Consider the following 13348-nt stretch of genomic DNA (forward strand, 5'->3'; position numbering starts at 1 on the left):
TAGCGGTTCAAGAGTGCAGTTATGTGGCGCTGTTTGAGCTGCCTGGTTGTAAACTTTTAACAGTGGACTCTCTTTTGTATGAAAACGGACTTGGACTGGTTTCCAGTGTGAAAGCGGCTCCCCAGGAGGTGATGGTTGGATAAACTCTCTGTCCAAAGGAGAGGAAATGCCTGTATAGTTGTCTCTTTGCTTTCTTTTCCCCATCTTTGCCTTTGTTTACCAAGGGCAGATGAGAAGAAGCCCGTTTGTCCACCCTGCTCGGCCCAGTCCTGCATTCACACTCACCGGAAATTGAGCTTTTGTGAACGTTTCATTCAAATCCGGAGTCCCGAGATCTTCCGATATTAAAAAGGATTACACTTTCCAGCCAGACTCAGCAGTTAGTAGTTGTGTTTATTGCAGATAGGCCCGGCTCCTATACAAGATGCTTCAGGGACCTTCAGCTGTCTCCATTTCACATATTATTCATCAGCTAGACAACTATTGATTTGTGAAACATGAGCGGCCCCAGAGAGCATGAGGAATACATTACAGTATTGCACTCACAGAAAGAATTGAATGTATTTTAGTTCATGTGCAGTCAGACTTCTTTATATGGATTCAGTCTTAGTGTCTTCATATGAGGGAGCAAAACCAGGGGTTACGGTATCCGGTAATTACTGGTCCGAAGTACGACTCATATTCAGATCTCTCTGGTCATAATGTCAGATGAAAATAATTCCTTTCATTGCTGCAAAAAAGCGTAAGAAGTAAAATGATATGAGCCATTTTTCATTTGTTTTCAAAGATTTTTTACTCTTATTTTCTTGGAAAAAAGGCCTGTAGAGAATGGAAATTATTTGATTTCAAGTTGGCAGCAGCACACTGTCAGAGCCAGATAGGCCTACGCGTATTTTCCTGCTTGTTTGGAAATTCTGTTTTATTTTATCTGAGAATATGTAGGCTTAAAGCTGAGGGAAATTCTTTGTGTTTAGGTGGTGCCACAACCAATGTAGGCTAGGGCAATATTTATTATTTTTATTTTTATTTTATTTTATTTTATTTTATTTTATTTTATTTATTTATTTATTTATTTATTTATTTTTTAAATAGCATTATTATGCATATGAGTCTATTACGAGTCTATAAGAGACTTATTTTATTTGGAATATAATGTATAAGTAAAAGTAGATTATTGAAAATAATATTAATCAGGATTCCTTGATGATGTCATGCTTTAAATAGCCTGTCTATCAATTGTTTTTATGATCAATAAACACAGATAATATTTGACTGGAATTTCTCACACTTGTCTGAAACATTTTAATCTTCCAGGACACGTGAAATAGAAACCCTGCACGTGACACACACACTCAGTACTGAGTGATGATGAGGCAAAAATATCTCCCTATAATCATGACATCATGGTTGTATTCATTTGATTTTATTTAAACATATTTATAAGAGGTACTTTCAAAATAAGAGTCCTTGCAGGGTTGTTGCACTAAATGTTTATGTCACTGCCGCCTCCCCATCATGACTGCCTTGATCCACTGCTAACAGCTTTTAAAACAAACTGCGCAGTGTCTTTGCAGTGGTAACACAGGTGAAACTTTGGAAAACACCAGAGTTACTTTTTCCCCTCCAAGCAGTTTGAAATATACAATAGCAACTCTTAAGTTTTTGTATATTTCTTTTGCATAAACATAAAAACTGTCTCACACTTGCAGCATGGTGGAAAGTGAAGGTAAAAAGTCTGTTATACAAAAAGCCTGAACATGGGGAGAAAATTAGCCATCATCAGTATTTCCAAAATACACGATCACTTTAGAAACAGAGGTGGTCAGGTTTGGTCAGGGAAATGGAAACAGGACAGCGCAACACACCTGATTCCTGGAAACTACACTTTGCTCCCTGTCTTATTTGTCTTTTGTTCCACTGTCAACACGGATTTTACAAGCCTCAACATGATTAAAATTAAAAAGCATAAACTATGTCATTCATCTTAGCTGTCCAAGAGCATTAACTCACTTATTTTAGAGTGGACTTATCACAGTGTTGATTTTCTTCCCCCCCACAGCTGTCTTTTCCTCCTCTTCCTGTTTTATATTGGAGGAAGAGGGGGGAAGGGGAGAGTGGCTCGGAGGATTTAAAGTTGAATGAATAAATGACTAAATTGCTCTCTTTTTATTCCTCCTCTCAGGCGGAGGGTGATGTAGCAGCTCTAAACCGTAGGATCCAGCTGGTGGAGGAGGAGTTGGACCGAGCCCAGGAGAGGCTGGCCACGGCACTGCAGAAACTGGAGGAGGCTGAGAAGGCCGCAGATGAGAGCGAGAGGTCAGCTTAGGATTGTGATTTTGTTTCATTTAGGGATTGGGCATGTGTGAAATCGTGTGTGTTCACAGTGTCACCTGGCTTTCACAGCATAATTTAAAGCCTTATTTGTGTCCTGTGCACTCAGAGGGATGAAGGTGATTGAGAACCGAGCGATGAAGGACGAGGAGAAGATGGAGATGCAGGAGATCCAGCTGAAGGAGGCTAAACACATCGCTGAGGAGGCCGACCGTAAATACGAGGAGGTGAGAGGACTAACATCCTGAAATTGAGATGCACTTTTTATCTGATGTACTCTTGCCTTTAGGATTCTACTGTGCTTCAAGTCCAAAAAGTTTTAATGTTTTTGCCCCCAGGTGGCCCGTAAGCTGGTGATCCTGGAGGGAGACCTGGAGAGAACTGAAGAGAGGGCCGAACTCTCAGAACTGTAAGACCAGTAAACTCACTGACACGAGCAAAGATACAACACATACCCTTGCCCATTTCTCTCGTTAAAACTGAGCATGTGTCGGTCTGTTTCCACAGTAAAGCATGCGACCTGGAGGAGGAGTTGAAAAATGTGACCAACAACCTGAAGTCCTTAGAAGCCCAGTCTGAGAAGGTGAGTGTCATGTTGCACGTGAGTAATATGCACAGTGATGACTGAATCAGGGACTTATTTTGTTTCAAAGTTGCATAATTGCCTAGAGTTGGTTTGTGTTCTCACGGCAGCATTTACAAGCGGACCAGATCAGATGTCACGAGAAAGCTGCTCTTGATTGGTCAGAATTTCCATGCGGGAAAAATCCAGGAAGTAAACAAAACGTTGAAGAAGAGTACACTTGCAAGATAAATGTGACACTTCCTAATGTCACAATGGAGGGACAACTACGCAAGTTGATTTTAGCGCTGCTCATCGTGGACTATATTGCTGTCATTGTTCATTTTAGTCATATCATACAGTTTGAAAACGAGGCGCGGCTCCAACTAGAAAACAATGTTTTGATGCATTGGATGTGCTGAATGTGGATATTAAGGCAGTACAGGAGGAGGTGCACATTAATAATCCTCCAGGACTGTAACATGCTCATGTTAACACAAACAGTGTGTCATGTGACTGCAGTTGGTTCGGATCGAGGTCAGAACACGTTCTCACCACAAACGAACCGCACCAGAGTTTGTTTGCAACCGGACCAAGACCACCTCTTCAAGAGGGTCTTGGGCCAGTTATTTTGGTGCGCAGCAGAGTGGGATTGCTGTGTTCACACCTGCCCAAACAAACCGCACTAAGGGGGCAAACGAACTTGAGTACAATTGAACCGAACCAAACAAGGCAGGTGTGAAAGCACCCTAAGTTACTCTATCCAAATTTGCAAGACCATCAGAACGGCTGTCTGGGCTTTTAATCCTTTTTTTAGCTACCTAATCACAACATAACAACAACAACATAAAGCTCCTGTTTCAAAATCAAAGACTACATTTATTAGTGAGAGCTCTCTCATTAGGAATACTCTGTCAAAATCAGCATCGTTGTGATGCAAACGAGTGAGCGAACGAACATCAGATTGTTTCAGTGATTCCCAATGAAGATGTCCTAAACTGCTGCGTGTGTCAGTGAACAGGTTTAGTGATGTGTTGCATGTCGCTTCTTTGAAAAACTGCTCAACCTAGCTCTGTTTTGGTGAAGCACCTCCAGCCTATTTTCAGAGCAACAGCAAGCTGATGCGTAGGCTCGCTCGAGTGTTGTTGTGACTTGCAGTTTATCTGGACACTGTAGCATGCTTCAGCAGCCAAAGTTTGCGCTCTTGCTATATGTTAGGTAGAGGTTGTATACCCTCTGACAGACTGTTTAAGAGACGTGATCTGTCTGTCTGTCTATCGAGCTTCTCTGCTCCGTTTTAGTACTGAGGACAGTACGTGCAGTGAGCCCAAAAAAATAGCATGATTCAATGACCATTCAATGGTAGGCAGTCAGATTTGACTGGGTAAATTCTTTGTCAGTGACACTCCCACACATTTCTAAGTAATATTTCCTGAGTTGTGAAATCAGGGGCGTTTGTCAACATAGGAAAAAATGCAGCAGACTGCAGCAAACTTTTTTTTTATCCAGTAATGTACAAGATAAGCATAATGTCAGGCTTATGTGTGTGAGTAAAAACCACTTGTTCACCAAGTTGGAATGCATTCACTGAGTCTATGGTAGGTAATGTGTTCAAATTTGCCTGCGTCCAGACCTTTTATTCCGCCCACTCTAGTTCATGTTGGCTGACAAGTCTGGCATCTTGACATGAAACAGTGGTTCCTCGTTTAAAATAGAATAAAGTAGTTGTTGAGTGGCATCCCGGAACCAATGAGAAGGAATGACGGCGAGCGCTACAGACAAGACAGGCGATGCTATCAAGGCTGTCTTCTTAATACTTACTTTGCTCCACTCCATTCTTAAAACCCTGGCAGAACAGGTATGTTGGCAGTGCTACACATCAGTGTGGACCTTAAATGATGAACGTTAGATGCAGGTGGATACATTGGTCTCAAGTGATTGGTCAGGGAATATCGTCAGAAATCGAATAGAGTGGAAGCAAAGTCAGACTGAAGATAGAAACAGAGTGTAATGAGTTGACACTTCTGTCTGATATCAAGCGATGTTCAAAATGCATCAATAGTAAAAAGTAATTTTCTAATCCCTAAATAGTTACGAAGCTGACTGATGATTTATGGAGTTGCTTTCGTTCTCTTTCGTGAATAAACAACCTAAATATATACAACAGTACATACCGTACACCAGGTCTGGCACCCAGTACATACTCATCTCCACTTCCCTGTATCCTATCATTTGGGCTCTTCTCGTGGCTCAGTGCACAGTAATTTGAGTGCGTAGGAATGGATACCACATCACCAAAGTATTGTTTCAAACTACCTCCATTATAATTGTGTATCATCAGGCTTTACTTACAACGCAACCGTTTATTTTCCCCTCAGGTTGTTTAGATGAAAACCTGAAGGTATCAAGAGTGCAAGACCTCAACTCTTTGTGATGTCGCTGCATGAATATATGTTTGGATGATAACTTATCCACCACACGACAAATTAGCAACTGAGGCTGTTTTGTTGTACACACAGGATTAATGGCAGCATAAGGCCTGTCAGTATACACAAGCAGCCAGTAGAAACCTGCAGCTCATTCTTCCTGTTTGCTACATGACATTCCTCCCCAGGCACAGACAGGCAGTATGACAGCATGCCAGGCTAACCACATGACCATCCTCCTTTAGCGATACATACCACAGCTTTGTTCAGCCAGGCCTGCCATGGTTGGCACAGCTTGTTCCCAGGCCGGGCCAACACCTCGCCTCTTTCGTGCCACTACCCTCTTCTTTATGTAGCACTTCTCAGAGGGTGTGGTGCCAAAGCTGTTGGAGCAATTATAAAACCTTGGATGATAGAGAGTGTGTGTTTGTGTGTGTTCACTCTGTTGTATTTGTAGGTGAAAGCTTGTGTGAGCATGTGTTTGTATTGCTACCGCTTATTAGGTAATGTTTTTTTTTCTCTGTTTTCTCTGTGTGTCAACAGTACTCAGAAAAAGAGGACAAGTACGAGGAGGAGATCAAAGTTCTCACTGACAAACTGAAGGAGGTGAGATTCTGATTCTGCTCATCCCAAAGCCAAACAGAAGATTTCACCAAACTGTATGTTTTTAGAGTGAAACAAATCAGTAGTGTCACCTTTGTGATATTTCTAAAAAGCACTGGGATGGGCATCACAACTGGATAGTGCCCAAATCAGACCAGGGACCTTTGCTACATGTCATCCCCCAAAACTCTCCCTACACATCCTGTCTTCCTCTACTGTGTGCACCCTCTTAAAAGACAAGCTAGGTTTTCGAGGCCAGTGGCAGTCCCAAGGGGGGGAATGGGGGGCCATGGCCACCCTGATACAATTGTTGGTCCTGTTCCTGCTTGCAAGTACAATTGGAGGCCAACATAACTGTCTTTAAGGGGCGGGGGCATGTTTATTTTCTAAGCTAGTGCAAAGGTAGTTGTGTCTTGTGAAACTATACAGTCTAAGGCATCCATTGGTACCAACCATGTCGGCATAGCTTGTCGGGAACAGGGCTAAATTTCTTTTGAAAGAACAACTGACATGGTCATTTTCAAAGGGGTCCCTTGAACTCTCATTGTTGTGGAGCTCAAAATGTGAAGCGTACTAGTATTACTATTAGCCTGTAAACGTCAGATAATTAGCAATATTAGCTGTAAAATAAAAATAAGGAACCAAAGTATATCCGTATGTGATACCATAACTATGCTACAAAGGCATAATAGAACTCCTGAAATTAAGCTATGGCTTTGGGTTCTATTTCTTATGTCCTCTGCCATTTAACGGCCTTTGCTATGGGTTTATCCCTCCGAGGCACCACCTTAGCACCCTGAAAAATCTTTTGTACTCAGTACTCCATCAGGAGGTAGTGGGCGACTAACTTCTATATTAGACCCTCACCCCCGCGGCTCGACTCTCTTTGGAAGCTCAGCCACATGGGACTGGGTCCAGCTGAGCTTGTAGTTTTGAGGGCTACGCACATACTCATAGAACTGGAGCTACATTCAGGTAACTACTATTTTTGGTATACCACCGGAAAAATGTCAGTGGGCCCATGTAGCCACCCCTACAAGAAATTTCTGGGAGTGCCTCTGTTTATTGCACACTTAAGAGCAGTTTTTTTTTTTAAGATATTTTTGGGGGCAGTTTCGCCTTTAATGGATAGGAAAGACAAGTGTGAAAGCGGGAGAGAGAGAGGGAGTGACATGCAGCAAAGGGCCACAGGCTGGAGTCGAACCCAGGCCACTGCAGCAACAGCCTTGTACATGGGGCGCCTGCTCTGCCACTAAGCAACCGACACCCCAAGATCAGTTATTTTTGTAACGTAATTGGTGATTTAAGCAGGTCGTTCGTTCATTTTATCAGCTTAATATCTGCAGGCATTAAAAACCAAAATGTAAAATATGTCATCTCTATAATTATTTTTTAAAGGTACAGAAAGGCTCCTGAAAACCTGTCTTGTATATTGAACTCACTGCGTTCTAGGTTGGGTTTTTTTTTTTTTACCTTACTGTGTTTGTGTGTTTCCTTCAGGCTGAAACCCGTGCAGAGTTTGCAGAGAGAACAGTGGCCAAACTGGAAAAGTCCATTGATGACCTGGAAGGTATGAGATCAGCGCCGCTCATGTGTCACAGTGTTGCACCACTTTGTTTACACCAAAGTATACATTTTTTCAACACAACATAAAGGCTATTCATGACTGGCTTTAAATAAATGACCAGTCATCTGGACCGAAGGATGCATTTCAGCTTTAGTATAATAGGAAACACGTTTGTTGATGAACCACAAGCAGATAGATTAGTGGAGTTTTCTGTGGGTCATCTCTAATCCAAATCCGTCATATTGCACACATGCACGTCAACATAGAGTTTGACACAGACCACAGAAGGAGTGTCCTATTTCAGCAACACTGGAAATGTTTTCTGTGGAAAACAAAAGGCTCCCTGCCAAATATATGGAAACCCCTAAGCTAATGAAAGACCCTTGTTTCTGAAGGACAACTATTTCATGTCGGTCACGCCACAAAGAGGACAGAATGTGCTAGGATGTTTTTAGGTCATCATCATTTAGTTGTTAAACCACAGGCACTTGAGTTTATAGAGTTATTGGAGCAGTTTTATGAGACATTCAAAGCAGGCTTAAATGCTCAAAGCTCACCCAGCTAAAGAGCCGCAAGCGTAATTAGATATGCATCGTCCTTTCTTCCAAGCATTTCTGCATCTTTAAAAAGCCTGACCTATTTCTTTTTTGTCTTCTCCTTCTTCCCTTTTCTCTTTGCCTCCATCTGCCTCTCATTCTTATCCTGCTTTTGGCTTTTGGTTTGTGTCGCTGCTGTCCCTGACTCCTTCCTGTCGACCTCTGACCTCCAGATGAATTGTATGCTCAGAAGCTGAAGTACAAGGCCATTAGTGAGGAGCTGGACCATGCCCTCAATGACATGACATCTCTGTAGATGCTCTGACATCTCTCTCTCTCTGCCTCTCGCTTCCCTTTTTCTGTCTCGTGCTTTGAACTCATCTTCTTTCTGCTGATCACTCTGTATGTGCCTTCTTCCATCTGACTACGCAGGGAAAACTAATTAAAATATTTTCTTTCCTACTTTACAGCTTTTGTCTCTCTGTTCTTGATTATTTATGAGTTTTATGTCTTAAGGCCCAGACACACCAAACCGACCAAAGAATTAGTGGCTATGAAGGCCACATTGCCATGTCTCAGCCAAAATGTGGCACCTGAACACACCACAAAGACTACAGTCAATAGCAAACTAGCACGTAGCCTATGTTCTGCGCTTTTTTATGACTAAAATATAATGTTACCTAATATAGCGAGTTCGTTTTGATTTCACTCCCTCTTGACTTGAGCCTTTTGTTTACTTTCCTCACTTCCGTTTCTCCTCATGCACTGATCTTAATTACCTGTTAGGGGTGGGATTAAAAATCAATAAAGCATAGTATTGCAACATTTTTGTGTGGGAATATCGTATCGTCACGCAGTCCCAAGTACTGATTTTTGAATTATATAAATTATTAATATTACAAGTGCAAATTAGATAGCGTACTTGAATAATAAAATCAATTAATTTTCAGTCCACTAGATACATTTTGCTGCAAATACAATGACTGAAGTTTTGCTTTGGAGACATAATTTACAATTTATAATAGGTAATAAATGGCAATATATCACAATATATACACGTTATACACATTAAAAGTTGCAATAAAATTCTATCGAGTTTTAAGTATCATGATAATATCGTACTGTGGAGGCTCTGGTGATTCCCACCCCTACTGCCTATCAAAATTATTTAATTCACGGATGGACTCAGCTGACTCCAGTGCTGATTGGACATGCTGAATCAGATGAATAAAAGCCAGCAAGAGCCAGCCATGCGGGACACACCACAAAAACTAGGGCGATAGATGCTTACCCAAGTCCCAATGTTTACGAATGGTGGCTTGGTGTGTCAGGGCCCTTAATAAAACATGTGATGCATAAACTCTGCTAGGTACTGAACATTGCCATGCGCTTTGTAATTATTTTTTGCAATGAGGTAACCAACAGCTTGCCTACATTGTACGTCTAAGTATGGGAAGTTTATGTCAGACAAGGTGAGATTATACTCTGATTCCGTGTGAATTAATGTAGTTTGTAGTCCCTTTTCACCCTTGAAAACACTCTTTTGCTTCTAAATCTAACTCATTTTTGATGGTTTCTGATGTGATTCATTCATGTATGTCCATAAAGTATGCACTGATATAACACAAAACACAAGGTATCATCTAATACAGCAAACGTAGCAGAAAATTCCCCTAAAAAGTCCAACGTGTAATCTACTAACAGTCCTCTCAGAGAATGAGTCAGCAGTTTATATGCACGGATAGGCACAGTGGTGTGGTTGAGGTTTTTTTGCATGTGGCACAACTTTAACCAAAACAGTTATGCAAAACATCTGTCCAGTAAAACTGTGCTCCGCGCAGTTTTGCGAGGGATGCAGTTTGACGAACCTATAAAAGAGAATAAAACTGGCGTGACACGTGCGGTGCTATTTGCTGATGGTTGAGGTTTCACCATGTCACTTTTCTTCTTCTCTGCAGAGAAACTAGCGAGCGCCAAAGAGGAGAACCAGGGCATGCATCAAGTCCTGGACCAGACCCTGCAGGAACTGAGCTGCTTATAAACACACAGAGAGGAAGATGGAGAGGATGAGATCGTCATGTAACATTCCTTTAATGTTCGACTCCATTCCACATTTCGAGCTGTAAAATCTTCCCCGTGTGAAGGGGGATTAACTTAATGCTTGTCCCTTGATGTTTTTTTTTTTTCTAAGGCACAACTCTTTTTTTTTTCCTAATGGGAAGTCATTTTGACCCCTTTTTTTTATCTCCAGCTGTGATTGCAGAAATTCTCCCAGAAATGATTTTTGACCACTTATTTAGAAAAGAACTGGCAACTAACTCTCAAAGAAACCTCAGATTTGGTCACTGAACCACTTAAACTGGCTTAATTCTACATTTATGCACACATACATGAAGCCTCTGTCTGGTCATTTTAATACATGTGCAACAGATGGTGTTGGTGCTCAGTATGGCTCTGAAGCGCCACCCAGTGGTGATATAAAGTTAGGCATGTCTTAACCACACATTGACCTTATGGAAAAGTTTTATTGATAACTAAACAGGTCAAGGCACATGCTTCTCAGTCACTGAATCATAAAGTAACGCCTCTTTTGCCAATCCCTGATTACCTTGAGGCCTACATGATGAAGATGCAGAGGCAGAGTATCTTTTTTCTACTCTATTGTTAGTGTAGGAATCTGCAGAACCTGAGAGCTGTGCGTGTACAGTTTCTATCAGCGACGTGCATTTCTAAGCCGTACAACCTTTCCCTAAGCTCGGCCTGCATCATCAACACATCCCGCACCATCGCCAACAATTCGCCATAATGGAGCCAATATTTACTAGATTTACAATATGTTGTATTACATGAGCGAGCTAAACACCAAACCACTGGAAGCTCAAGTCAAGTTTTGTCAACCATGGATACTTATTGTATATAGCAGAATAATGTTAGGTATTTGAGAAATTGTATTGCTTTGATTTGTTTTGTTTTGTTTTGTTTTCATTTACACCACTTTTATTTTTTTTTTGCCAGGGGAACTCTCAAGACCAAAGAACACACATTACACAGACAGTAAATTCTTCAAATGTTTTTATTTTTGTTTGTGATGGTCATCATGGTTTCATCTCATGCCAGGGCCATGAATAGAGCCTCACACACTTGACCGAGACCATTTTAAAATATATTTCATTCACCAACCCCCCTCTATGTCAACCTAATAAATGTTTTACAGAAACCATGATGCGTTGGGAGTTTTTGTGCTTTTTAAACAATACGGTACATGTTTTACTTCTTCAAAAACAGTAGTCAAAACTACTCTATATGTAGTGCTTCATTATATCAATCTGATATACATACAATTGGATTTAAGTTTAACTTGAGCTTATTCTGTTCTACGAAACACCACAGGGGGTGAAAATTACCTCCACATTACATACTGTAAAACTTCAATTTAAAGCGTAGTCCCCATAATCCGTAACTCTCTCTGATGCGCTGTCTGTCGAAGCTAGATCAAATCAATCATTTATAATTGATATATTATCTGAAGCCTAACTTTAAAACAAGAAATATTCATACTGGTTTAAATGAACAATTTGTATGTCCCATCTTTGCTGAGCAACAGTTTTGTGTGAAAGGAGTTAAAGGCCTGTCCCAAATATAGGCCTGTTTACTTCATAGAGTTCAACAAATAATAGCCCCGGGCTACTAATTGAAGTTTTACAGTATCAATACATTTCTCCACCAAGGATTCAACACATGGAGTGTGAGGCTCAGACTCATTTTTTTAAATGGTCCATTCTTCCATTCTGCTACTTGTCAGGGGTGCTTTTGCACATTTCTGCTCAGGAGTATTTCTTCCTGAAGGCACAGCCTAGACAGACAGAAATCAAGATGGAATTAAAACCTTTCTCTTTTTCCACAAACTTACATCTTTGTTCATAGCCTATATCCATTCACTCACACCTGAGAGAAGAAAAACAAAGCAACATTAGAAATATATTTACCTTCTGTTAGTCTGCATTTCCCTCCTGCTGGTTGGCAAAGGATGAGTGAGCAGCCTGCACAGGGTACCACTGTCTGAGAATGACTGAAGATGGTGGTTATCTTGTAACAGCCTGGGGAGTACAGAGAATAACATAGATTAGGAATATTTCCATTTTAAGCACAATATTTATCTAAAAAAGCATTAAAAAAAATCAGTGAGGAAAACTGGTGCAGTCCTTACCTGTGCATTTGACATCCATGAAGTAGGAGTTGGGACTCTGCACCAGCCTCTTCTTCTTATGTCTGCTCCTCTCCCTGGCAAAGGTGGGGTACAACAGATCCTTGTCCTGCAGAGGATCAGAGGAATATTACATGTGACATTTTAAAGAAAGAAATTCATATTTTTTTTGGGGGGGGGTTATGTTATTTTAATTTAAGTTTATATCATAACGCCCTCTACAGTCTGATGAATGAACTGCAACTCAGAGCAATAACACAAACATGTCCAGACAAGTCCAGGCATCATCCTGAAGTTACACCTGTACACTGAATACACATAATGATCTTAAAAACACATTTAGACATATTCCCGTTGTAACATCTAATGTATTAAATGATTAATAAATCTTTCTTATTCTGTTTCCATGTGTTATTTTCATCAATCAATAACAGCCTGAACATCTTTCTGTCAGTCACAACTGTTCTGCAAGCGTTCAAACGTTTCTAACCAGAAAAAAATATATATATTTTTATAGCATTTAGACGTTTTCACTTACAGGCATTTTGCTGGAATCCCTCAGGTGTCTCGTCCAATGCAAATGCGATGTAGAAAGTAATTTCCAGAGCGTCTGTCTCAACAGAACCACTTGGTTGTTTCTCTTATGATCGATTAAGTACCGGAAGAGTCCGGGAAGGCGGGGTCTTTGTTTTCAGGGGAGGCGCAACAGAGAATACTGGATGAACTGGTCCATGAGGAGTACATAATAATGTCTTATATAATTACTTTTGTAAACAGAACACATTAAAAGACAAAATCAACAATGAATAGAAGCACTTCATGTGTAAGCTATTTTTCATTGGACTCTGAGTTCTGAACACATGAAAACTGACATAAACTTTTTCCTAGACAGATTTTTAAACTATCTTTTGGCTCTTAACAGGGATGTAGCACCAAATTCTGGGTCCTATTCATCAGCAGTTTCTGTGGGACCCCTGCCCTTCCTCTCTTGATCCATGACTTTCATGCACCCCTTGATTTTTTTTTTTTTTTTAGACAAAGTTTGCTTTCGTTTTCTTTCTTTCATCCGCCAGTCTTGGTGATGGACATGACAATGTACGTTGGTGCTCCAGCAGCATG

The 13348-nt window shown here is 40.8% G+C and overlaps 2 protein-coding genes across 6 annotated transcripts in view; one reads left to right on the forward strand and one right to left on the reverse strand.

Moving 5' to 3' along the window:
- tpm4a (tropomyosin 4a) overlaps positions 1-11242 on the forward strand; it is a 33804-nt gene extending 22562 nt beyond the window's left edge. For 3 of the 5 annotated variants that reach the window (XM_078168741.1, XM_033622143.2, XM_033622145.2), the window contains 7 exons: positions 2183-2316; positions 2441-2558; positions 2670-2740; positions 2839-2914; positions 5863-5925; positions 7423-7492; positions 9984-11242. In XM_078168741.1, coding sequence (XP_078024867.1) covers positions 2183-2316; positions 2441-2558; positions 2670-2740; positions 2839-2914; positions 5863-5925; positions 7423-7492; positions 9984-10066 — 615 coding nt within the window. In that variant the 3' untranslated portion in view covers positions 10067-11242. Of the gene's footprint in view, positions 1-2182; positions 2317-2440; positions 2559-2669; positions 2741-2838; positions 2915-5862; positions 5926-7422; positions 7493-8258; positions 8493-9983 lie in introns of those variants that run through there. The other 2 variants (XM_033622144.2, XM_033622146.2) reach the window with 1 other exon arrangement.
- LOC117254126 (small ribosomal subunit protein eS27-like) lies at positions 11081-12926 on the reverse strand. The gene is made up of 4 exons (XM_033622148.2): positions 12768-12926; positions 12233-12338; positions 12012-12122; positions 11081-11878 (listed from the first exon to the last, which is right to left on the reverse strand). Exons 1-4 carry the CDS (start codon positions 12771-12773, stop codon positions 11850-11852), a joined length of 252 nt encoding a protein of 83 aa, XP_033478039.1. The 5' UTR covers positions 12774-12926; the 3' UTR covers positions 11081-11849.
- Positions 12927-13348: the final 422 nt, after the last annotated feature.

Source organism: Epinephelus lanceolatus, chromosome 6 (genome assembly GCF_041903045.1).
Source record: "Epinephelus lanceolatus isolate andai-2023 chromosome 6, ASM4190304v1, whole genome shotgun sequence".
NCBI classification, from domain to species: domain Eukaryota; kingdom Metazoa; phylum Chordata; class Actinopteri; order Perciformes; family Serranidae; genus Epinephelus; species Epinephelus lanceolatus.